This window comes from Chenopodium album, chromosome 21, assembly GCF_948465745.1.
Source record: "Chenopodium album chromosome 21, dcCheAlbu1.1, whole genome shotgun sequence".
Classification (NCBI taxonomy): Eukaryota; Viridiplantae; Streptophyta; class Magnoliopsida; order Caryophyllales; family Amaranthaceae; genus Chenopodium; species Chenopodium album.
This window is the reverse complement of record NC_137854.1, coordinates 4,309,936-4,333,502: the sequence shown is the minus strand read 5'-3', so window position 1 is coordinate 4,333,502 and position 23,567 is coordinate 4,309,936. Positions and strand designations below refer to the sequence as shown.

Here is a 23,567-nt window from a genome sequence, read left to right as displayed (position 1 = left end):
TAACACATTATCCATGCATTGATATTTGATAGCACTTAATTAAATTGCTGAGCAAGTTCCTAATTTTCTAATTGAGTAACTGTATCAAATTTATAATTTCAATTTTTTACCTCATCCTAAATCAAAGTCTTAAAACAAAGAGGGGAAACAATTGTGCAAATAATGTTGATATCAAAATCAACACATCATAAGCTTCTAAGGAAATATCAACATCACGGATTAAATCTCTTTTACATCATTCTACTTGTACGAATTCTAGTCATCAAAAGAAAAAAGAAACGGCTATAAAACAAAATGAGTTGAACAACATACAAATTACAAAACACATAACATTTCTCAGAAAAATTTTAAAAAATTACAACAAGAAGACCAACGTAACATTGATAGATAATAATTGGATCATGTCGATGAATTCAGTCGGCCCAAACCTTCACGGGCCTGAGTGGACCCAGGCTCAATCTTTAGGGCCTCACGAAAGGCCTCACAAGCCTCATCTCTCAACCCTTTAATCTCATAACACTGGCCCAATAAACAAAACCCCTTCGGATTATCCCGAGTCAAACTCACCGCTTCAACAAGGTCCGATAATGCCGAGTCAACTCTTCTCCGCCGATTCACCGCCAATTGTAACTCGGCCCTTTTCACTAGCGCATCTCCTTTCTCTCTCCCTAACAGCGACTTCACCGCCGGCGGGGAGAGCGCGGCGTCGAGTGATCGGAGCGCCGATGTGCGGCGGCCGAGGACGTCGAGCGCCAAGGCTCGGAGAATCAGCGCGGCGGCGTCGCGCGGGAGGAGAGAGATTGCGCGGTCAGCTTCTGCGATTGCGTCTTTGGCTAAGGACTCGGCTGTGGTGCGGTTGCGCGCTGATCTTGCGCGGCTGAGGAGTTGAGCGCCGTTGAGGAAGTGGCGGCTTGATTGGGAGGCGGCGCGGTTGTTGGATCGAAGCTTCGAGAAGGCTTTTTTTGGAAGTTTGTAGATGACGAAGAAGATTGCTAGGGTTAGAGCTAGAAAAGCTAGCTGAATCGCAGTTTCCGATGATATGATTTGCATTTTTGGTTTTTGGAAAGAATCAATTTGGTTGTGCCTGATTTGCGTGTGTTCAGGTATGTTCTTGTTTGATTGTTCACTTTATGTGGTGCATTGTTGTGATTTGTGATTTTTTACATGCTGAATTTTGTGGCTTTGTTTTAGTTTACATCGAGTGTAAATTGCTAAAAGTATATCCACAAATGAAAAGGTATATTGTTTAATAGATCGCAATGTATTCTATTTAGGAAGTAATGTAATTTAACGTCGTTTCTTAAGTTTAGTAAAAGAAAAAATAACTGAGAAATTTGTACTTTAGATACTACGGGCTTGTTCTCATTGACTGAACTCTGCTAAATTGAACTGAACTGAACTCGGCTGAACTAAACTGAACTGAACTGAAATGAATATTTTATAAGAGAAGGAAATTAGGAGCTGAAATGAGCTCAGCTGAACTGAACTGAACTCAACTGAACTGAATTGAATTTCAACGTAAGAGAACAGGCCCTACTCCATACATGCTATTAGGCCATTAGGGAAAATTCGATCATAAAAATAATTTTAGCTCAATTCAAATTGATTAAACTTGTGTGATAATTTTTATTTGAGGATGTCATACGTGCCTTGGCAAAAAGAATTTGATTTTCACTAAAGTTACCTAGAGTTGAGATCAAATTGCGAATCATTGAGCTATTTAGACCTTGTGTCAATTAGAATTGCTAACTCTGGTAAACTTTTTAAATTTCTTATTAAGGTTTTAACCAATCTTCTTTGGTTCCTATGATTTGCAAGTTAAGTCATGTTTGTTTCTGGACATAGAAAGCAGAAGGCCTACTTAAGAACAAAAACTCGAAAACATATTGAACTGTACAGAGCATTTGATTTCCCAAGCTATCCAATACAACATTTGTATTTCCTCGAGTGAGGAAGCAAGACCTTGAACTTTTCTACTTGATGATAACATTAGACTTATAATCTCTACACTTCACAATTGTTGATATTACTTATCTTTACACTCAACATCCTAGGAAGGAAAGCTATATAGCCTAGATGCCAAGCAAATTGTTTGCAGCATCAATGTCATCCCATGCAAATAGAAAAATCGAGGGATAACCAAAGACAAAAGGTGGCAGCTTGAGGGACATATCACTCCATGACTAGTTCCTTATGGCGATTGAGATCCTGTAGGTAATTAGAGTTTGTGTAATCTTCCAAGTCACACACGTCCAACATAATTGATCTTTGGGAATTCGACTTCTCCTTTATCTGTTCTGCTCCACCCTCTCCCTGAAGTAGCTCTACAACCTTGATCACAATTTAAAATTAAAGGTAGGTAGTTAGTTTTACAATAGATAAAAGCAATACACTAAAAGAGGATAAGTATTGGAGACAAGGCAGTTACTTCATTCATGAAAGGGCGTTTGCTTGGTGTATGATGAATGCACATGGAAGCTATTGCCATCATGCGTCTCATTTCCTCAGGGTCATAATTGTCCTCCAAATTTGGGTCTGCTATTTCCTTCATGTTGCTTGAGTCAAGGAAAGGTTTTGCCTGATGGGAAAACAGAAGTTTCAGAACTTTAACACTTTGGGTTTCAGGTTTAACACTGTAAGTATTTTAGACATTGTTGTCGAGTCAAGTAGTGAAAATCTGTGTTCTTAACTTCATTCCTTTCTAAAAAATTAAGTATTTCAACATTCTGAATACACATACCCACATTACTAGGCTTTGTCGATTGGAACAAACAGCAACAGCATGACGACCTGTTATGATTTCTAGTAATACCACACCATATGCAAATACATCTGTTTTCTCATCAGCAATCCCATGCATGAAATACTCTGGAGCCAGATAGCTGATAAGAAAAGAAGAAAGAAATAGAGAAAGTAGATCAGCCTAAATCTAGTGAACTAAAAGGCGAATACACTTGCTTAAATCAAAAGAAGTATTTTTTAAACTAGAGTGAGTCTGTTAGCTTACCCAAATGTGCCCTCAATAGGATACACCACATGGTGAAGCCATTTTTCAGGAAGCCATTTTGCTAGCCCAAAATCAGATATCTGTGTCCAATTTCCAGCCAATAGCAAGAATAGAAAACAAAAAACAAATTCAATCTGTTAGGTGAAACATGAACAAGATGAAAAGCTTTTAATCAAACACTTGAAAGTAGTTGTTTGTTGAGATAGATGGTCACCAGTGGCTCATAATCTTCAGCTAGTAGTATATTTGAGGCTTTGATGTCTCGATGAATTATCCGCCTCTGGCAAGTGTGATGAAGGTAACTCAATCCTTCTGCTACTCCTACAGCCACCTTGAGCCTTGTTGTCCAATCCAAACCTCCTAATGATCCTGCATTTTTTGGGTTTTTCTCTAATTACTTTCATTTCTGACTAAGTTCATAAAGTAATGTCTGTAAAACTGTTTGACAGGTCTTTCTTTAAATGTGAGGATGAAAAAGATGAACACAAAAGGTACCTTGAAGATAAGACTCAATGCTGCCGTTTGGAGCAAATTGGAGGACCAAGTAAAGACCACCTTCAACACTAAATCCAACAAGACTAGCAGTATTAGGATGGTCTACATGGGCAATTATTCCAAGCTCTGATAAGAAATCAGCAGTTCTCTCCTCATCTTCCGTTTCTCCCTTCTTCGTTAGCCTCTTCACAGCTACAATTGTACCATCAGGTAAACATCCCTTGTACACTTCTGCGTGCCCCCCTTTCCCTAGCAACCTCCCTGCCAAGGTTTTAGAAAAATATATTTCTTCAGTAGTTGTGTTTACAATACATCTATTTCATTAATGGTCTTTAATCAATTTATTGAAATAAATCGATATGTATATGGTGTTACAACTGTTGTAGCACCATTTACATGTCACTCCGATCCATTCTTAATTATATTGTTAGGTGCAAGTGGGGAGGAGCCGAGGAGGAAAGGAAGGAGAGGGTTTTAGAGTGGCCGGACCGATAAGGATTAGATTATCTGTCATTCGGTGCACCTTAGACAAGCATATACTCGTATTATATTAGTCTTTAATCTACCCATATTTAACAACATTAAACCCGCTGGTGTAATAAGACATAATCTACCCATATTTATCAAACTCAAACCACAGACAAACCAAAGATTCTTCATTGCTTGATCCAAAAAACGAAAATGACTAATTTTTTCTTTAAAAAAATTCATCTAGCATAATGACTGATGAAGAATGAGTAAATGACCCTAGTTATCAGCAAAAATGCCACGAGTTTCTCATTAAACAAAGTTTCATGTGTCGGCTTGCTTCTGTCAATGTAACAAGTCAAGTAACATAGAATTACCCACATTGTCATATTTATTCAATCAAAGCTTGAAAGTAACTTAAGATTAGTCATTACATGTTCCAAACGGCGAAAATGACCTTATAACTAAAACGATATGACCCAACCTATGTTTGTCCTAATCCGCACAATCCAAACCTGTAAGGCTGAAATGCAGATTGACCCAATCCTCTAATGATCATATTTATCTTTATCTGTATAGTTTGTGGTTGTAACAGTATAACTTATGTAAGGGCCACGTTAAACATGAGCTTGATGAGATGTGTCAATTTTTACATATAACAAATAGCAATTGCTGCAACCTAATCCTAGAACAAGGTAGCAAAAGTAGACCGCTGTGGGTCAACTAAAATAGATAGGTAGTTGACCTTTTGTTATAACTCTTTAATTAGTCTTAATGTTTGGAATGAGAATGAGGTCCATACATGACACTTTATAATATAAAGAATTAAAGGGTACTTGACATGGCACATGAATAATCAATAATGGACCTATATGCATATACTGGTTCGAGTATGACTTTTCTCTTAATTCATACTGTTTTAATTTTCCCTACAAAACCAGTCAAATAGATAGGTCTTGTTTGGTAGACAATTTTTTTATTTTTTATTTATTGATTGTTTAGTAAGATATGATGAACTGGTTGGGCTCAAGGGAGCATCATTGGATAAAACATGTAAATATGTAATGTAACTAGCTAATACAATCAGCTCGTTAAAACATAAATGTAACTAGCTACTTAAACCAATCAATGTAACTGACTTATAGCAACCAACTAACCGCTAATCAATTACCAAACAGTGCCATTATGAGAGAAAATCGACACACAGATTGCAATCAATACACCGTCTTTCTTTCTGGTTCATGAGCATTGTCGACCCATTAACCGGTACCCTGTTCTTTGGTTGAATACAGTGTGTTACAGAGTACTGACTACCAAAAAAGAGGGGAGAAACAAAAAAAAGCATCAATGCTCTTAAATTTTAGGCAGTAGTTAGGCTTAATTAGAACCTAACACCCTCTTTAAACAACCATGCTGCAAACTCCATTAATACTATTTTCCTTCTTTGACAAACGTAGGATCAGAAGCAACCCTGACATAAAGACAAATACTGTGCTAGAGTATGCTTATACTACTATCTTCATTGCAAAATAATAAACCATAATTTATTCTGTTTTATTGGTAGGTCAAAGATCATTAATTGTATTCATGTACACTGCACAGTACTACCATATGTTAAATTAATATGCATTGAAGTACCTAAAGTTTGTATAAATCTTACTCTACCTAAAGTTGTCGTACAGTTCTTATTTCTCCCATAAACACATATCTTGCTGTCCTGCCCAAGTGTAAGTGTGTAACTAACGTTTTAGGCCCAGCCGTTCTTTTTTGACTTGGTGGTGGCTGTTATCGGGTGGAGGTTGGATTAGTTATAACTTTTAATACTTTCTCTATCCGAGTAAATGTTATATCGATACAAGAAAAAACCTAAGTTCTAAGATCAAGTTAGATCAAAACGATAGAATGTATCTCATATAATTATATCAAAACAAATAATTGATTTTATTTTGTTTTACTACTAAGATATGATCACAATTTAAATGTTGATATGTTTTGTTATGAGATAAAGATTATACATAATGGGTTCATTGAGACTTGTGGATCCTAGGTACTTTAGAATTTCAACATTAAGTGTTATTTCGTGAGAATATCTTATGCTTTGTGTGAATTGTGTCTCTCCATCCTCAAGTGGAGATGGCATTGATAAGTATTAATATCAAATATGCTCTTAAATACTCCGTTAAGTATGAGTACGTGTACGAGTGTCTTACTATGCCATGTGTATGCCTAGGTTAGCCAAAATATCCATTAGAAAAGGCCAATTTGCCGACAGCATCGTACTTACGTACAAGCCATTGCGAACCTACTAGGGTTAGCCTTGATTCCTTACACAAGGCCAATCATCACTCACCACTCGAATACTACCACGAGTTAGCCTTATATACGAGATATCTATGGAAACCCATAATTACACACCATTTAAGGTATGTAAGAGCATTCGATCCAAGGTACTAGTTAGCATAGGAGATGGGGTTTCCTCTATAAATAGACTTGAAGACCTATGAAGTTATAGAACTATACTGCTATACATCTTATGTACTCCAAACTATATACGAATTTATTGGTATTAACTTAATTTGAATTTTCTAGTAAACAAGCTTTCAGTCCTTTTCCCTACGCCACTGTCAATGAAGCCTGCCTAAAATTGACTACTTTTCAGGCGGCTTTTTCTTTTGTTTTTTGGACCCGTAGTCTGCTGGTCAAAGTAAATTACGCACTAATTTTAACTTATTTCAACCAAAATCACTCAATTAGGCGCATAAACACACCGCAAGTCACAACTTCCCCTCTATATGGACTGAAACCAGAACCACTAATTAGCCGCACATCATTACGTAAACATACTCAGTTTACTAACTTCTATGAACTTAAATTACTCGAATTTGGCAAATATATTCTTCTAATATCATAACAGGCTATCGATGATGTAAGTGTACAACCGGTTGTATCATGCTCTAACCAAATTTAATTAGTTTTATTTCTTTATTCATTTTGAGTTCTCCCAAATAAGCACCAGTATAGTCTTAATTGTATACAATAGAAATTGTCTGGCAACATGTACTCTACAAAGCAATCCTCATCTTCACCAAATTAATAAATAACCTTAATCAAATACTTCGTAATTACACCTAATAAAAAATTATTTTATATATATATATATATATATATATATATATATATATATATATATATATATATATATATATATATATATATATATATATATATATATTTTCAATTTCAGTTTTATCTGCCAAAATGAGATTCATGTTAACCGACGGTTTTGCAATGGCTACAATTTTTATTGTAGCCACCACAAAAACGAAAATCTACACCCTTGAGGTAAATCTACACCCTTAATTGAGCTAAGAAAAAAAGAACACCAAAACTTAATTTAAAAAATAGATTATTAACAATGTTAAAGGTAAGAGTTTTTGAGTTTCATACCAGGGCTAAAATGGTCTGTAGCAACAGCAAGCTCTGAATACTTAAAGTTCCTCCAAGAAGGCTTAGCTGCTGATAGAAGACCGCAATCGAAACTATCCTCGGCGCTGCGAATCCTAGCCAATTTCTTGCGCAGGCTCTTCGCAGAGAGATCATAGTTACTAAGGAAATTTATAGTACCACTGGACAATCTTCTAACCCCGGATTTCCTCTTCATTATATCAAAAAATCCCTTAAATTTAACCCCATAAGTCAATGGATTGAAAAATGTTCCTCCTCCTCCTTTGCCTCCACCTCCTCCTCGGCCAACACCTTCGCTTTCGCTTTCGCTTTCGCCTTCATCTGCCTTCTGAGGGGAAGAAGGTTTTTCTGAGGGACTGCAACTGCTGCTGCTGCTTTTTGGGCTGTCAGAAACAGAGGAACCATCTGAAATTGGAATATCCAGCACTCCTCTTGGAGATGCTTCGCTTGTTTTGATTCCCAGATTTTTGAATGCATCTTCTAATTCTGTTTCTGGGTTTTTTTGGGTTTTATGAATTTCATCCGCTGTAATTAACAACATAGAAAAACAAAAAACATGTATTAATAATCAGAAAACAGAACACCCCTGTTTTTCATGACAAAATTTGATTATGCAATACATGTATAAACATGCTAGATTTTTTTTATATGATTGATTAAATTGAAAATAGATAACCTTATACAAATATAAAAAAAGATGGAAACTTTATTACCTGAGACGGTCATTATGGGGAAGATTTACGGGTTCCGTTATCGAAATTCTAAGAGCTCTCTTATCTGCAATGATTATAACAGAATGCAAAGAGATCACTTAGAAAAGGAGGCTTCCTTAAATTACATTCATATAATTTTCTGGGGTTATTTGGGAGGCCTAGGAAGAGGAAGATTGAGGAAGAAGAAGAAAAGAGGAGGAAAAAGAGATAGAAGGAAAAAAAGAAGGGAAAATGATGCAAGAGAAAAGGGTATATCTTGTAATGGTGGTTATTCTTGGGAATAGCAGGGGAAGGGAGGGAAAGTAGTTTAGCTTATGATGATTTGGAATAAGTTTTGCTATATATACACTCTTTAATATTTCTGTTTTTCTATGTTATGGGTTAGGAATTACTAATTTTTCCTCTTTTAAGGTTCACTAAAGAAGATTTGGTACTTCTTTTTATTTCATGTGTTTGGTATAGTATTATATTTTCGTAAAGATAAAACATGACACCCAATCTACTTTCTTATTAATTTTTCTTAGATAAAACTTATGTATACTAGTCTATCTTATCTATCTTGCATAAATAGTAAAGATTGTGTTTTGCATCCTATGTTATCTTTCTATACCTTAATTGGATTTTGTTTCTACCATTATCATAAAGACATTTAGGAACTAATGTGATGTGATATTGCTCCATGTCTATTTTTTGGGTATAGAAATAGCCATAAATGACAATGATGTAAACAGGATTCGATTTTTAATCTTAAAAACCACCTTACAAACTCAATAAGGTAAATGACATTATACCCATTTCGATTATGGTTGAAATTATCGAACATATCCAACCTATATAATCACTAAGATATACCTAAAATCATTAAGATACACATTGACGATTACAAAGAACTAGGTTAGATCCCGTGCCATGCACGGTAATTTCAATATTTATCATTAGTTTAATACAATTATTTTACAATAAAAAATAATATCAATTTGCAAAATAGGATGAAAGTTCTATAATTACAATTTTTTTGAATCTTTAAAGAAAACAGAGGAAGAAATGCATGCACTACTAATAAAAATGACCATGGATTACATTACAAAGTTATAGATAATATTACATTATTGTATTATATGACTTTGTTCCCGTCATAAAATAAATAAATATATAAATCTTTGTTGAATGTGTACAAATGAATATACTTGCCAAATAAGAAAAGAAATATTATTGTAAAGTAAGTAATAAATTAAATACTTCTCTAAGAAGCTTTGAAAAAAAAACCTTTTGGAGGGAAAATTTTTAACCAGGTTATGAGAAGTGTCATTTCTGGTTTCACCTTTAGTATATAGGTATATTGATAACATCAAAAATATATGCAATAATAACAAAGATATTAAAACATACGGAGTATATTTCTTGTATATTTAACACTAATGTAAAATATGGAGCGTTGTTTGTAATATACCTAGCATGGCATGCTAATGAGATCGATGGATATTGCGCCTTTATATGGTCGTAAATTTAGCCGCAACTAACGCTACGCAAAAGCTAAGGCAGGCAATTAACGAACCAACTAACTGATGTACACACTATTAAAGCCATTATAAAGGACAATTCTAGGGAAATTGTGGAGACCCCTTTTTTGGATTGGAGCCTGCATAACTTTGGACTCATCTTTTGATATTTCATTTCTTACAAAAAGTACTGTTTATTATAGAATATAGAATATCTAATAATAAAAACAGAAAATATAAGAGGGAAGTGTGTTCCATTATAGTCTACGTGTCGATTTATAGGTGTTCAAGAACCTTTTAATCTTATACTGTAGTATTAGACTATTAGTAATACGTTCAAGAACTAGAGCTTCCTAAACTTGTTTTCTAAGTCTTAACTTATTGTATTTACGAGTGTAACTCGCATAGAAGCACATGTCAGTCAATTCATGCTCACAACAACAATGATCAATGATGTATAACACATATTTGACAACATTGAGTACTTGCATCATAGAGAGACAGAGTTGCATCATATAAAAGACACTTCTAATGATGTTTTGGGTTAATTGTAAAATTAAATTATAATATCTTAATGAATTGCAAATCATCATTTTAATACAAAGTACAAAGTAGTTAGTACCATGATGATGTAGTGATGTATTACTAGGGAAAAAAGTCCTATATGAGACGAACTTACAATAACTTATTGTGAGTCATTATAATTTACCTATTATAAAAGTAAAAAGTGATTTATTATAGTCTTCATAAATACATAATACAAAATGAAAAAAGATATCTTTCACGTGTTTGGATTGTTGAGACAATTGTACGTAATTTTTTTTTAAATTTAAAAATTTTGCTTATAAACAACTAGAATTGAAAAATCACCCATGGTGATTGTCAAGTAACTTGTGTACTAATATGACAAACGATTAAACATTGTATTTTATATGTATTGTTAGACTCTAACAACTTTATTGGTACGTTCACTAAGTATCTCTGTCAATAGAAAGAGGAATAGAAGTGGTAAAGCCATGTTGAATTAGTTGAATTTTGGAAGGTACAAAAACACATACTTCATATCTTTACCACTATGGGATTATGACTAATGAGTATGACATGAACTTGTTGAACCCAAAAAGTTGGTGAACTAATCCCGTTAAAATTGCCATTGATTTGTTATTAATTTTTGCAAAGATATTGATTTTCCCAAGGGTTGAAACCAAGAACACCAACTTCACTAAAGTCACTTCATTTAGAGAAGTGAGTATAACTGAATTAACGCCTCTCTAAACTACAATTATCCTCATCAATGAATTTCAAGACAAAATAGTCAACAATATGTTGCAACTTTACTTTCCACTATCTAATTTAATATTATTAAAACAAATAACAATTTGATTTAATTTAATTTAAATTTTTATATTGTTACAACATCAATTTGACCAAATATTTTGGGTGATCCAAACCATGGTGGGGCAACTAATCCATGCGTGTGTTTAGAGAGATATATATTATGATTATTATGTACTCAGACAATGATGAAAAGGGTGGGTTAGATTAATTAGAGGGGGATTTAATTAATTAAATTAATTAAGTGATTAGTGGGTTGGTTTAGGTTGTGGATGAAGATAGAAAATCAGCTCTGGTCATCTGTATTTCACCAATTATTGAATAATCTTAACAAGGCTTAAGATGGTAACCAGCATCCCTTATATTGTGGGATAGTATCAAGTTATCAACTATCAAATAAGAAATACCTTGAGAAATATCAACTTGAATTGGCTACTTTGCTTACAAGTATATATAATTAGTTGTACGTACTTTAACAATTGTGTCTATAAGAAGTGTGAATTAACCACTATAGTAAGCAAGTATCATTTTTGCTTTCATCAAGCTTACACAACTTCATATGCATGCCATTGAATAATCTTCGAGAAACTTCATTATTATAAATAAATCTTCACGTGGCTCATGGTTTTATATGTGGGCTAAGTACTTGAAACTTGAAAGTGGAAGGAATCTCTAAGTCAATTATCTCATTGGACCAATTTTTAACCTTATATACTTCCTCCGCCCACAATTATGTGCAATAAAGGGGTATTATTTGTGAGATATACGTAAAATATTCCTTTGTTGCACACTTGCACTTGCACATAAGTGTCGGCAGAGTGAGTATATAATAATCTATACAAAAAAATATATTCGTATTAAATGCGGTCTTGTTAAATTTGTAATTATTGTATTAAATTAATATTTATTTTACAATTTTTTCATTACGAAATTAAAGATATTTAATGATAAAAAAACTCGCACATAAAATGATGATTTGATTTGAACTTATTTATTCTAATTTGATTAGAACTTAATTAATGATAAAATGAACATTTAAAGGCAAATTGGATGGATCCACCCACCCAATTTAACTCTCGGAGGGTGTTAGGGACCACGGGGCCCAAAACCTCAAAATTTCCTTAAAAAGCATGGATTATAGCCTTCAATTTTGTAATTTTTTGACCTTTTTTCGCTCGAAAATAAAGTTACCAAGATGTTTACCATTGTCCTCAATACCCTCCAAGAGTCCAATTGGGTCGGTGGAACCATCCAATGTGCCCTTAAACGATCATTTTACCCGTTCTTAACTTGAAGCGATTTCGTAAAATCAAGCCTACCACGGACATTTATGACAACATATAATGATCATATGTGGTTTCAAACGGAATTATATGACCCCGAGATGTATCCCTTAAGGTTTCAAAGCTTTTCGCCACCGGGCCTCGAAACCTCAAAATTTCCTCAAAAATCGTGGATTATAGCCTTCAATTTTGTAATTTTTGACTTCTATCGCCCGGAACTAAAAATTGCCAAGATGTTTACCATGGTCCCTAATACCCTCCGGGAGTACAATTAGGTCGGTGGAACCATCCAATATGCCCTTAAATGGTCATTTTACTCGTTCACAAAATGTAGTGATTTCGTAAACTCAAGCCTACCACGGACGTTTATGACAACATATAATGATCATATATGGTTTCAAACAGCATTATATGACCTCGAGATGTATCCCTTAGGGTTTCAAGGCTTTTCGCCATCGTGCCCCAAAACCTCAAAATTTCCTGAAAAAGCGTGATATTTATAGCCTTCAATTTTGTAATTTTTTTACTTTTTTTCGCCCAGAAATAAAAATTGCCAATATGTTTACCATGGTCCCTAATACCCTCCAAGAGTCCAATTGGGTCGGTGGAACCATCCAATATAACCTTAAACGGTCATTTTACCCGTTCACAACTTGAAGTAATTTCGTTAACTCAAGCCTACCACGGACGTTTATGACAACATGTAATGATCATATGTGGTTTTAAACGGACTTATATGACTCCGAGATGTATACCCTATGGTCTCAAGGCCTTTCACCACCGGGCCCCAAAACCTTAAATTTCCTAAAAAAGCGTGATTGTAGCCTTCAATTTTGTACTTTTAGGACCTTTTTTCGCTCGGAAATAAAACTACCAAGATCCCTAATACCCTCCAAGAGCCCAATTGGGTCGGTGGAACCATCCAATATGCCCTTAAACGGTCATTTTACCCGTTTTTAACTTGAAGTGATTTCGTAAAATCAAGCCTACTACGGACGTTTATGACAACATATAATGATCATATGTGGTTTCAAACGGAATTAAATGACCCTAAGATGTATCCCTTAGGGTTTCAAGGCTTTTCGCCACCGGGCCCCGAAACCTTAAAATTTCCTCAAAATACGTAGATTAGCCTTCAATTTTGTAATTTTTTGACCTTTTTTAGCCCGGAAATAAAAATTGTTGAGATATTTACCATGGTCCCTTATATCCTCCGAGAGTCAAATAAGGTCGGTGGAACCGTCCAATATGCCCTTAAACGGTCATTTTACCCGTTCACAACTTGAATTGATTTCGTAAACTCAAGCCTACCACGGACGTTTATGACAACATATAATGATCATATATGGTTTCAAATGACATTATATGATCCCAAGATGTATCCTTTAGGGTTTCAAGGCTTTTCGCTACCATGTTCCAAAACCTCAAAATTTCCTCAAAAAGCGTGGATTATAGCCTTCAATTTTGTAATTTTTTTGACCTTTTTTCGCTTGGAAATAAAAATTGCCGAGATGTTTGCCATGGTGCCTAATACTCTCCAAGAGTCCAAGTGGGTCGGTGGAACCATCCAATATGCCATTAAACGGTCATTTTACCCGTTCACAACTTGAAGTGATTTCGTTAACTCAAGCCAACCACGGATGTTTATGACAACATGTAATGATCGTATGTGGTTTTAAACGGACTTATATGACCCTTAGATGTATCCCATAGGGTCTCAAGGCTTTTTGCCACTAGGCCCCAAAACCTCAAAATTCCTCAAAAAACGTGGATTATAGCCTTCAATTTTGTAATTTTTAGACATTTTTTCTCCCGAAAATAAAATTGCCAAGATGTTTACCATGGTCTCAAATATTCTCCGGGAGTCAAATTGGGTCAGTGGAACCATCCAATATGCCTTAAACGGTCATTTTACCCATTCACAGCTTGTAGTGATTTCGTAAACTCAAGCCTATCACGGACGTTTATGACAACTTATAATGATCATATATAGTTTCAAACGGTATTATATAACCCCGAGATGTATCCGTTAGGGTTTCAAGGCTTTTCGCCATCGGGCCCCGAAATCTTAAAATTCCTCAAAAAGCGTGGATTATAGCCTTCAATTATTTAATATTTTGACCTTTTTTCGCCTGGAAATTGCCGAGATGTTTATTATGTTTCCCAATATCCTCCGGGAGTACAATTGGGTCGGTGGAAGCATCCAATACTCCCTTAAAAGGTCATTTTACCCGTTCACAACTTGAAGTGATTTCGTAAACTCAAGCCTACCACGGTAATTATGGAAGGCGTAGTTATATAGTTCAACTTGGCCACATTGATATTTATTAGAATTGAACTTGAACCAGAATTCGACTCAACACTAACCTAAACCCGAACCCGAATGTACCATCTTGTTAACCCATCTAAACCCGGTTCAATACAACCCGAACCTGAAATTGAACCCGATCTGATTTTAACTCGAATTGAGCCTGACCTATATCTGAAAAAGGTAAACGACCCGTTATAACTTGAACTGAAATTGACCCAACGTGAACCTGAACCTGATCTGAAGCTAGATTGACATGACCTAACCTGATTCTGATGTAACCCGAGACCTAATTTGACTCGACCCAAACTCTACCCGAATTGACAGCTCTACCCACTAGGCCTGCTACTGCCGGTTTTGCCAAACACAGCTCAAATAAAAATTCAATGAATAATGTTCTTCATTACATTTCTAATTTGTAACTAATTATAGGGTAATTGTTAGGCAATTTGAATTAACTTTTAGCTAAATATGGGTAACTAAACTAAGCTGCTTTGGGGATAAGTATAATGTCTGAAAATATGATATTTTCTCCGTTTTTATAAGATTTGCAACACTTTGAGTCTTTGACCATGTAAAAGGTCTCACATTTTTAGTGGTGGTTTTTGAAACTGGAAAAATATAATTTTAGTAGAAATAGGGTAGAGATAAGATTTCTTTGCAATAATTAGTGGTGTTAATTTGGGTGTTCGGGTCGGGTTCAATGAATTCTGATTTGGGTCGAATGAGGTTGAATCAAATCTATTTTAAATTTTAATTATGGTAAATTACTGTGTCCAAACAAGTCAAATCAATTTGGTCTTTTTAAAATCAATCTCAAAACGGATCTTTTTTTGCACCTTGCAAAATCAATTGGGACTATGTCCTAGATGGCTAGATTGATTAACACAAATTTTGCTTCCAAATAAATTAAAAAACTTTCAACAAATTCTGATTTTCTCCGCTCTCCCCATTGACTGTAGTCTTTGTAACCACTGAACAACAACTAAATCAGAAGAAACAGAGAAGAAGAAAGAAGAGAGAGAATGTCAATTCTGGGCGACGATGGAAAAGGCTACGATCTAGCAAGAAAGCTTGAAAGCTCCGGGATATGGCGGACATGGCTTGGCGATTCACTCTACTCAACTTTTGTCCACTTTCTCTCTTCTCCTTCTTCTTGGGATGCTTTCATGGCTTCCGACGACTCCAAGTCTAAGTCAAGGTCTCACATCCAACTTCAGCTTCGTGTTCGCGCTCTTCTCTTTGATAAAGCCGCTTTCTCTCTCTTCCTTCCTTCCAATGCTTCTCTCCCTTCTTCTTCTTCTTCGTCTTCTCTTGTTTCTCTTCTCAATCCCAATTGTAAGTTTTTATTTCATTCCCCCAATTTCTCAATTTTGACCTAATTTGATTGAATTGGAGTTGATTTTTGTTTTTAATTTATGGAAGATTTGCAATTGCATGCTGATGATGTTTATTTCACCCTGGAGGATGGTGTTCCTCAGCGAGATCCTAAGGTTTGTGTTTTTTGTTCAGATTGATTTCTTCGAATTGGAATTGTTGATAAGTTGAACTGGATTTGATTGTGATGTAATGCCAGTAGTTTCAGTGATTTTGTATATGTTTAGGGTTTCAATTAATAATGCTGATAATTCTTTGAATTGTGTATATGAATTGACTAGGGTTTGTATTGATTTAAATAAATTCATGTGTATATGAGATATGATTTGGGGGTTTTGTTGGAATTTTATAAATGTGGTCGCGAATTTCCTTTTGGGGGGAAAAGTTTGCATCTCTCTGTGGCTGCTAATTTCCTTATAGGGGGAAAAGTTTGCATTTTTCTCTTGTTCTGTTCTTTCGAATCGCGATAACACATGCGTAGAAACTAGAAAGTTTAAAGTCTTCCATTCATAGGGTTTCTAGTTTTGTAGCATACCATATCCAGTGACAAAAGTGTTAATGCATTTATGATGAAGCAATTTAAGTTGAGCTTATAATGGTCAGTTTAATAGGGGTGATCACTCTTTCTTTCCATATGTAAGCACATCCTGTGATTTGTGTAGGTTCAACCACAGAGATTCAGACAGGAAGATTTTCCGGACACATGGTATCATCAATTTATTGAGAATTACAGGATGAGCAAGCCATACACTCTATCAATTCCGAATCAAGAACTTGAGAGACGTAATCCCAGTGAAATGTCTAATTACCTGAAATTTACGGAAAGGCATAAGAGGAGGAGAATAGTGTTCAAGGAGGATGAAAGCAGAGGATTCGGAAATTCTGAGAATAGAATGCAACCTAATGCAATTTTGGATGAAGATATGTCTGGTAGTGATAGCACTTATTTCTTTCCAGAAACAATGTTTATGATGAATTGCGTACCAGATAGTGCAGTTGCACCTAGTACATCAAGTGATGATAAGCAGAAAGTGGAATTTTTTGGTGTTCTTGATAAATTGCCTCAAGTAATGACCAAGAGTTCTATTATGCTTGAAAGGCTTGGTATCAGGCCTGAGTATCTAGAACAGGGTTCTGGTCAAGCCCGTACAAAAGTTCGGTCGGATGGCAGCAGAAGACAGTTGGGTCATGAACAAGCAATGCAGATATCTAAGAGGGCGGTTGCCCGTGTTTTAACAAAGGCGGGATTTGAAGGTGCCTCTGAAATTCCGGTTCGGGTCTTATCCCAGTTTCTCAGCTGCCATATTTCTAAATTAGGTAGCATATTGAAAGTCCTTGCCGATAGCTACAAAAAGCAGTGTTCAGCAATGGAACTGCTTAAAATGTTCCTCCACGTAACAGGAAATAGGTGAGCAGGGGAAATATTGTGCAGAGAATATATTGTACATGCTTTTAATGTGATTCTTGTTAGCATGTTATGCTTTCTTGTCATTATCCAAACACATGTTGATTTTATGAATTTTCCATGTAATGATTATTTTCTGCTCTGAGGCATGACCTCTGCATATTGGTATACATGTAAATGCTTTTTGCCTTTTATCCTGCAGTAACCTTGCCAGTTTGGCTGAATACGTGAAGGATACTAGGAACGTTGCACAGCAAACTCCACAGCAAGTACAGGGCATGCAGTCTCAGCTTCCATCGCCACAGCAGAATACTCTTCAGCTCCCCCAACAGGTATGCTGGTTTACATCTGTATTCTGTGAGGTACGCCTGCTAGTTGCTGGGAAATGTCTTGTTGTGTCCATTGCCAAGTACATGGATACCAAAAAAGTATTCTGTTTTACCTTGTCCATGAGTATCACAATCAAATTTGAATCCCCCCCACCCCTCCTACCCCTCCCCCTATAAAAGAAAAGGGTAATAAGGTGAAAAAAAACTCTCTAAGATGATTATATGGTAAAAAAAAGCTCCAAAATCTTGTAATCATAATAAACTACTCAGTACTTCTAGCCAAAGGTATATTGCTTCTCTTCCAAAACCTTGAAGAAAACTAACTTGTGCAGGGTTCCATGTACCAGATATTTTATCACCTTTATATTGCGAGTTTTATAGAATGTTAAATAAATAGGACTCGGAGCTTAGGAAGGACTCTATACCTTGGCTCTTCACTACCAGCATTGCACTAATTAATGTTGGGAAAACTTTGTTTGCAATTAATGGTAATTTTGCAGATACCCCGACAAATAAACCCACAAATGCCTCAGATGGTTCATCCCCAGAATCTGACCTTACAGCAACAACAACAACACCTGGAGAGATTGCAACGGCGGACAGCGTCTTCTCCGCGTCCTATTATGAGCATGGAGAAAGATCGTCCCATGGTTGAGGTGAAGCTGGAGAACCCACCTGAATTACCTTTGGAGAATAATTCATATAATGCAATGAATAGACAAGCCCAACAGATTCAATGGCGGCAGCAGCAGCAGCAGCAAGTTTTTCAAAGGTTCATGGGATCGTCTGGCAATCAAATGAGGCAGCCAACTTCCATGCAGATACCGCAGATATCATCGCCGTAAGATATACTTGGGTTAGAGATGGATTCTGTTCTACAGGAATAATTGGATAGTTTTTTGAATTTGTTTCTTTCATGCAGGAGTATGAGTATTGGGACTGTTAGGGCACCACCAGTGAAGGTAGAAGGTTTCCAAGAATTGATGGGTGGGGATTCCTCATTGAAGCAAAATCAGGATGAGAATAAGCTGACTTCACCTTCAAAATAGATAGGTTAGCTTTCACAATTCTATGCATCTTCATGAATTATTTTTGTAGCTGTATTGCTTGGTCTTGTATGCATAATTATTCTCATAACTGGTTCACTACCCCCAACTTGCCACAATACAATTTTTAACTGACCTAGATGCCTCTACAAGTCTATATGTGTAGTTGATGACTTGTTTCTTCTAAAAAAAGGTGAGAATCTCTCTGCATTGTACCACAGAAATCCACCAATATACATGGTATCAGCATATGGCACTATCTAAATACAATTACATGCTATGAAATCTCTTAATTTATTATTTCATGAGAGGTTCTTGATTATGTTAATTTGGGATGATGTTAGCCTTATTGGAGCTTTGTTTAATGACAGTTACTAGCTTGTGCACTAGATTTTTGGCTACTTACTTATTGAATTAGCTGACTTCTTCGCCGTGAAATTTGATTTGTTGGTTGATATTTGTAATTAACATAGTACCTCTAAAACAATGAGATAGTTGTTTGACCTAGCTAGCTAAGTTGTTGAGCACTACCTAATCAATTATTCTGTTTCTTGCTCTGTGTCAGTGAAGAAGGGGATATGATAGATCCTGAATTTTGACCTGGCAAATTGACAATTGGTATTGCTGACCAATTTGGAGGATGCAATTATTTCATGGAACATGCTACAAGGACACAAACATCCTCAATTGGCACCTAAAGAAATGACGAAGGATCCCCAAAAATAAAAATTGCTTTTAACTAGGTTATAAACATAGATATCATCTGCTTACACAAGAATTACATTAGGTCTCAGGTATGGATCTATTGTGGTAAAGGTACTCCTTGAAATTCTCCATATAATGTTGCTGCAAGCTTTTATCCGAAAACATTCTGCCCAATTTTTTTGCCTCAGCTCTGCAGATCTTACCAATTATGTCCCCAAACACCATCTTCAGTGATTGTGCTACTGAATATTTAGTGAATGATCCATCGTCATTGTTCCTTGGTATTTCTATGCCAACTTTTTTTTCTTCCATAACTCTTGCGTTTAATCCTTGGTCCAAGACAAATGGTAGCATAACTAGTGGTCTTCCAAACTGAAGTCCCTCTATTATAGAACTCCAGCCACAATGTGTCAAGAAAGCCCCCACTGAGTCATGTGCCAATATTTGGCTCTGAGGTGCCCAATTTGTCCAAACCAAACCCTGATCTCTTGTTCGTTCTTCAAACCCATCCGGAAGCTCCAGTGGTTTATATGCTTGTTTCCGAAGTGCCCAGAAGAAGGGCAGCTGGGACAACTCCAATCCAAGTGCCAACTCGATGATTTCGTCTTGACTGGGAGAAAACTCACTGCCTAGGGCTACATAAACCACTGAATCATTTGTGTGCGAGTTCAGCCAACCCTTTATTGATTGCCAGGTATCATCATTTGCCCTTTTGCCCTCGTCCACTGAGATTGGCAACAAGCCTACAGGGATCACTGGCTTTCTGTGAAGCTTTTCTAGAAGTTGCAAATATTCATTTTCAAGCTCTCTGCAGCTACGTATGGCAAAGACATCACAGTCACGCACTGAAGATCCACTGCGGAACATATCTGAAACACCAGAAGCATTTTTGTGTGTGGCGCTGATGCTCTTCTTTGCTTCGTGGAACCGGTAGACAACTTTGTTGTGGAATGGAATCCACTTGAGTGGACTAGTCAGGCTTTGAGGGTTACTCCATGTTCCAGCGCCATTTTTGACCATACTTGATGACGGACCAAAAGCTGCAGAGCTCCAGCCATTCATTAAAGACAGAAAAACTTTGCGGATACCCAGTCTATCAGCAATTGGAGGCAGCCAATAGCTGGGGAAGTCATAGATGATCCAATCAATTGGAGAAGCAGCTTCCAGAAACCTAGCCATCGGTTCATTTAGACCGTCATAGGCTTTCTTGAGTAACTCGACATCATCAAAGGGCACGTCTGAGGTTGCTTCAGCATTTTGGGGTAGCTTTTCAACTCTTGGTAGTGAAAGAGGGACTAGCTCTATAAAGGGAACCAATTCCTGGGGGATTTTTGGAAAGAGGCGCTCAAGATTTCGTGGAGCAGACACATAAGATATGTGATGTCCCTTTGTAGCCAAGTGCTTTGAGAGCTCTAGGAATGGTATCATGTGGCCAAATGCTAGCCATGGGAACACTACTATGTGAAGCTCCTTCCTATTATCCATGGCTCCTGTGATACTTTGAGAAAAAGAGGGACAAATAACAGATTACTGAAGCAATGGGAGATCACAACTTTGTGGATAAGCTTTGCCGCTGAATTTCTTTGGTATTGTTCTATCAAGGGACACCTGTTTACATGAGTATTGAGTATGCATGTAACATTTCGTAGGATATATATGAATTACTATATAGAAAGTTATCTGCAGTTCTACATCTGTATGATAAGAAATTAAGAATCTGGGAAACAAAAATCAACGACGTGGGAATTGTTGTTTTGACATCTCTGTTGCTTTTATAGCTTATCTAGTTTATACTGCCATATGTAGTTCATATGTACTGAGAGTTGAACAAATACAGGTGTATAAGTACATGTACATGTGACAGCAACAATTGAGCGCATGCATTCTGGAAAGAAGGAAAAAAAAAAGTTGTAGTATGAAAGAGTAGATAAATCTAAACATCATATCTTGGTCTGTTATAGTGTTATACACTTCCAACTTACAACATGATGACGGTGCTCTTTTGCATCTTCCCAGGGGTATGGGCGGCCTAGGCCTTCGAAGTGTCTCCTGTTTAAATTCTGCTTTGTTAGCAAAACAATGTTGGCGTGTCCAGCAGCACCCTCAGCTTTTGGTGTCACGAATTCTATTTTCCAAGTATCCTTCCCTTTCCTCCATTCGGGCAGGAGGCTCCCCCAGATCATCTTGGGGATGCCGTGGACTTATGCAAGGAATGTCTGCCTTATCTTCGGGTCTTTCTTGGAAAGTAGGTTCTGGGTCTAAGGTTCGGATTTTGGAGGATGACTGGGTGTCGGGTGGCCCTGTCACTTTCAAGGCTTCGATGAGTGAGTCGTCTCGGCCGACTCATGTCTCTTCTATTATAGATCCGCGTACAAACGCGTGGGATGTTTCCATAATACATCGCCTGTTTGACCTTGTGTCGGCGCAGAGGATTCTTTCGTTGGAACGACCCTCTGGTGTTATGGATGATTTTGTCTACTGGAAATTTACAAGGGATGGGAAATTTTCCACTAAGACTGCTTATGCCTTGCTGGCTCGTCAGTCCATTGCTTCGGTGGCTAGCGTTCCAGCTTCTGATTCATGGTGGAAGCAGTTCTGGGGGCTTTCCATGCTCCCAAAGCTAAAGATTTTTATCTGGAAGCTGCTTCATGATGCGTTACCTCTCACTACTATCCTTCATCAACGAGGGATGCCTGTTTCTCCGGTTTGTGTCTTTTGTCATCAGAATTGTGAATCTGTTTCCCACTTGTTCAGGGATTGCGAGCTTGTTTCTGATCTTCTGGTTCATGGCCCCCTAGGCTTCTCTCGTCAGTCGTTGCTCGATAAACCTTTTGGTCCTTGGTTCACTGACACAATGACGAATTTCAGAGTAGTCAAGAATTGGTATAATCTTGCTTTTTTTGTTTATTTTATGTGGGCAGTGTGGATCTCACGCAATCACAAGGTGTTTCGTCATGCTGTGGTTTGCCCCACTCTTATCCTTCAAGTGGCGGCTGAGTGGGTTTCTCGAGGGGAGGAGGCTCTGGCCATCTCTGACATCCGTCACTCGGCTCCTACCCCTTGTCTGGTGTCCCTTCCATTGAGGACAAGTTGGCTTCAAGGATCGGATTCTGACGCTCTCGACTGTTGTCTCCTATTCGACGGTGCCTGGAGCGCCTCTGATAATACGGCTGGAACTGGTTGGATCTTGCGAGATATCAGTTCAGATTTGGTTTTGGGTGGTGGGTTGATGGCTACCAGAGCGGCTTCAGCTCTTCAGGCAGAACTTCAAGCTTGTTTGTGCGCGTTCAAGATGGCTAAACGCAGGGGTTTTGATCGTTTGCAAGTTTATACGGACTGTGCTCTGCTTGTCTCTATTCTCACAAGGGAAGGTGGGAAGGATATCTCCTATGTCTGGCTCTTGGATGCTATTAACGACATGGTCAAGAGCTTTAGGGCGTGTCATATTCGGAAGGTTCCCAGGTCTTGGATTTCACCGGCGCATTGGCTTGCAGGGCAAGCTCGTCGCCGTCGCTCTTTGTCGTGGTCTTTTTGATTTTCTTTCAGTTTTTTTTTGTTAGGTCTCTTTGTCAAAAAAAAAAAAAAAAACATGATGACGGTGCAATTGTGCAAGTCTTTTGTCACTAAAATTACGTGTGTTATTGGACTAGCAGTGTTTGCCTCTTCTTTGTGAATCTAACCAGCTTGATCCTTGAGCATAGGCCATAGGCTCAGAGACGGTTAGACGGCTTCTATCTATTGACATGTCTTTGCAGTCCTTCACTCAATCTAACAGTAACGGTGAAATAGTTAGTGGCCTTCTAAGCTGAAACCCCTCTATAACAGGACTCCAACCAGTGGCGGATCCAGGGATTCTAGCTAGGGGTAGCATAGAATAATAAGGGGAAAAAACTAAAATTAAAAAAGGTTTATACGGAGTATTATATACTAATATTATCATTTAAATTTTAAAAATCCATTTTGTTAGATTCTATAACTTTATAATTTTTTATAACCTTAAATAAGAGTCTCTCAAAAAAACAGTTGTACAAATATAAGTAAAAGTTACTTGTTTAAAAAAAAAAATTCAGAACCTAAGAGACCTGTTATATATATATAACAGGTCTCTTTTCTTTTGACATGGAAAGCTGTT

General features: G+C 36.9%; 4 protein-coding genes across 4 annotated transcripts; 1 reads left to right on the top strand and 3 right to left on the bottom strand.

Annotated features, from left to right (window-relative positions):
- Positions 1–151: 151 nt before the first annotated feature.
- LOC145602811 (Tetratricopeptide repeat (TPR)-like superfamily protein) lies at positions 152–1,222 on the bottom strand. The gene has a single exon (XM_081658964.1). The coding sequence runs from the start codon at positions 1,048–1,050 to the stop codon at positions 400–402; it is 651 nt and encodes a 216-aa protein (XP_081515090.1). The 5' UTR covers positions 1,051–1,222; the 3' UTR covers positions 152–399.
- A 684-nt stretch (positions 1,223–1,906) lies between these two features.
- On the bottom strand, positions 1,907–8,451 carry LOC145601442 (receptor-like cytosolic serine/threonine-protein kinase RBK1). Its single transcript, XM_081657465.1, has 8 exons — positions 8,149–8,451; positions 7,418–7,960; positions 3,503–3,763; positions 3,222–3,376; positions 3,008–3,087; positions 2,741–2,882; positions 2,429–2,578; positions 1,907–2,331 (listed from the first exon to the last, which is right to left on the bottom strand). The coding sequence occupies exons 1-8, from the start codon at positions 8,159–8,161 to the stop codon at positions 2,173–2,175; spliced, it is 1,503 nt and encodes a 500-aa protein (XP_081513591.1). The 5' UTR covers positions 8,162–8,451; the 3' UTR covers positions 1,907–2,172.
- Positions 8,452–15,524: 7,073 nt separating this feature from the next.
- Positions 15,525–21,195, top strand: LOC145601992 (uncharacterized). The gene is made up of 7 exons (XM_081658100.1): positions 15,525–15,911; positions 15,999–16,066; positions 16,613–17,358; positions 17,558–17,687; positions 18,185–18,525; positions 18,607–18,737; positions 19,296–21,195. The coding sequence occupies exons 1-6, from the start codon at positions 15,599–15,601 to the stop codon at positions 18,731–18,733; spliced, it is 1,725 nt and encodes a 574-aa protein (XP_081514226.1). The 5' UTR covers positions 15,525–15,598; the 3' UTR covers positions 18,734–18,737; positions 19,296–21,195.
- LOC145602717 (putative UDP-rhamnose:rhamnosyltransferase 1) lies at positions 19,514–21,035 on the bottom strand. Its single transcript, XM_081658887.1, has one exon. The coding sequence runs from the start codon at positions 20,918–20,920 to the stop codon at positions 19,514–19,516; it is 1,407 nt and encodes a 468-aa protein (XP_081515013.1). The 5' UTR covers positions 20,921–21,035.
- Positions 21,196–23,567: the final 2,372 nt, after the last annotated feature.

Coding starts and splice junctions, on each gene's coding strand:
- LOC145602717 (XM_081658887.1), bottom strand. CDS start 20,920: ATGGATAATAGGAAGGAGCTTCACATAGTAGTGTTCCCATGGCTAGCA.
- LOC145602811 (XM_081658964.1), bottom strand. CDS start 1,050: ATGCAAATCATATCATCGGAAACTGCGATTCAGCTAGCTTTTCTAGCT.
- LOC145601992 (XM_081658100.1), top strand. CDS start 15,599: ATGTCAATTCTGGGCGACGATGGAAAAGGCTACGATCTAGCAAGAAAG. Junction 17,359..17,557: donor CTCCACGTAACAGGAAATAG/GTGAGCAGGGGA, acceptor TTTATCCTGCAG/TAACCTTGCCAGTTTGGCTG. Junction 17,688..18,184: donor CTCTTCAGCTCCCCCAACAG/GTATGCTGGTTT, acceptor GTAATTTTGCAG/ATACCCCGACAAATAAACCC.
- LOC145601442 (XM_081657465.1), bottom strand. Junction 3,377..3,502: donor CATTGAGTCTTATCTTCAAG/GTACCTTTTGTG, acceptor CAAAAAATGCAG/GATCATTAGGAGGTTTGGAT. Junction 3,088..3,221: donor CTGAAGATTATGAGCCACTG/GTGACCATCTAT, acceptor AATTGGACACAG/ATATCTGATTTTGGGCTAGC.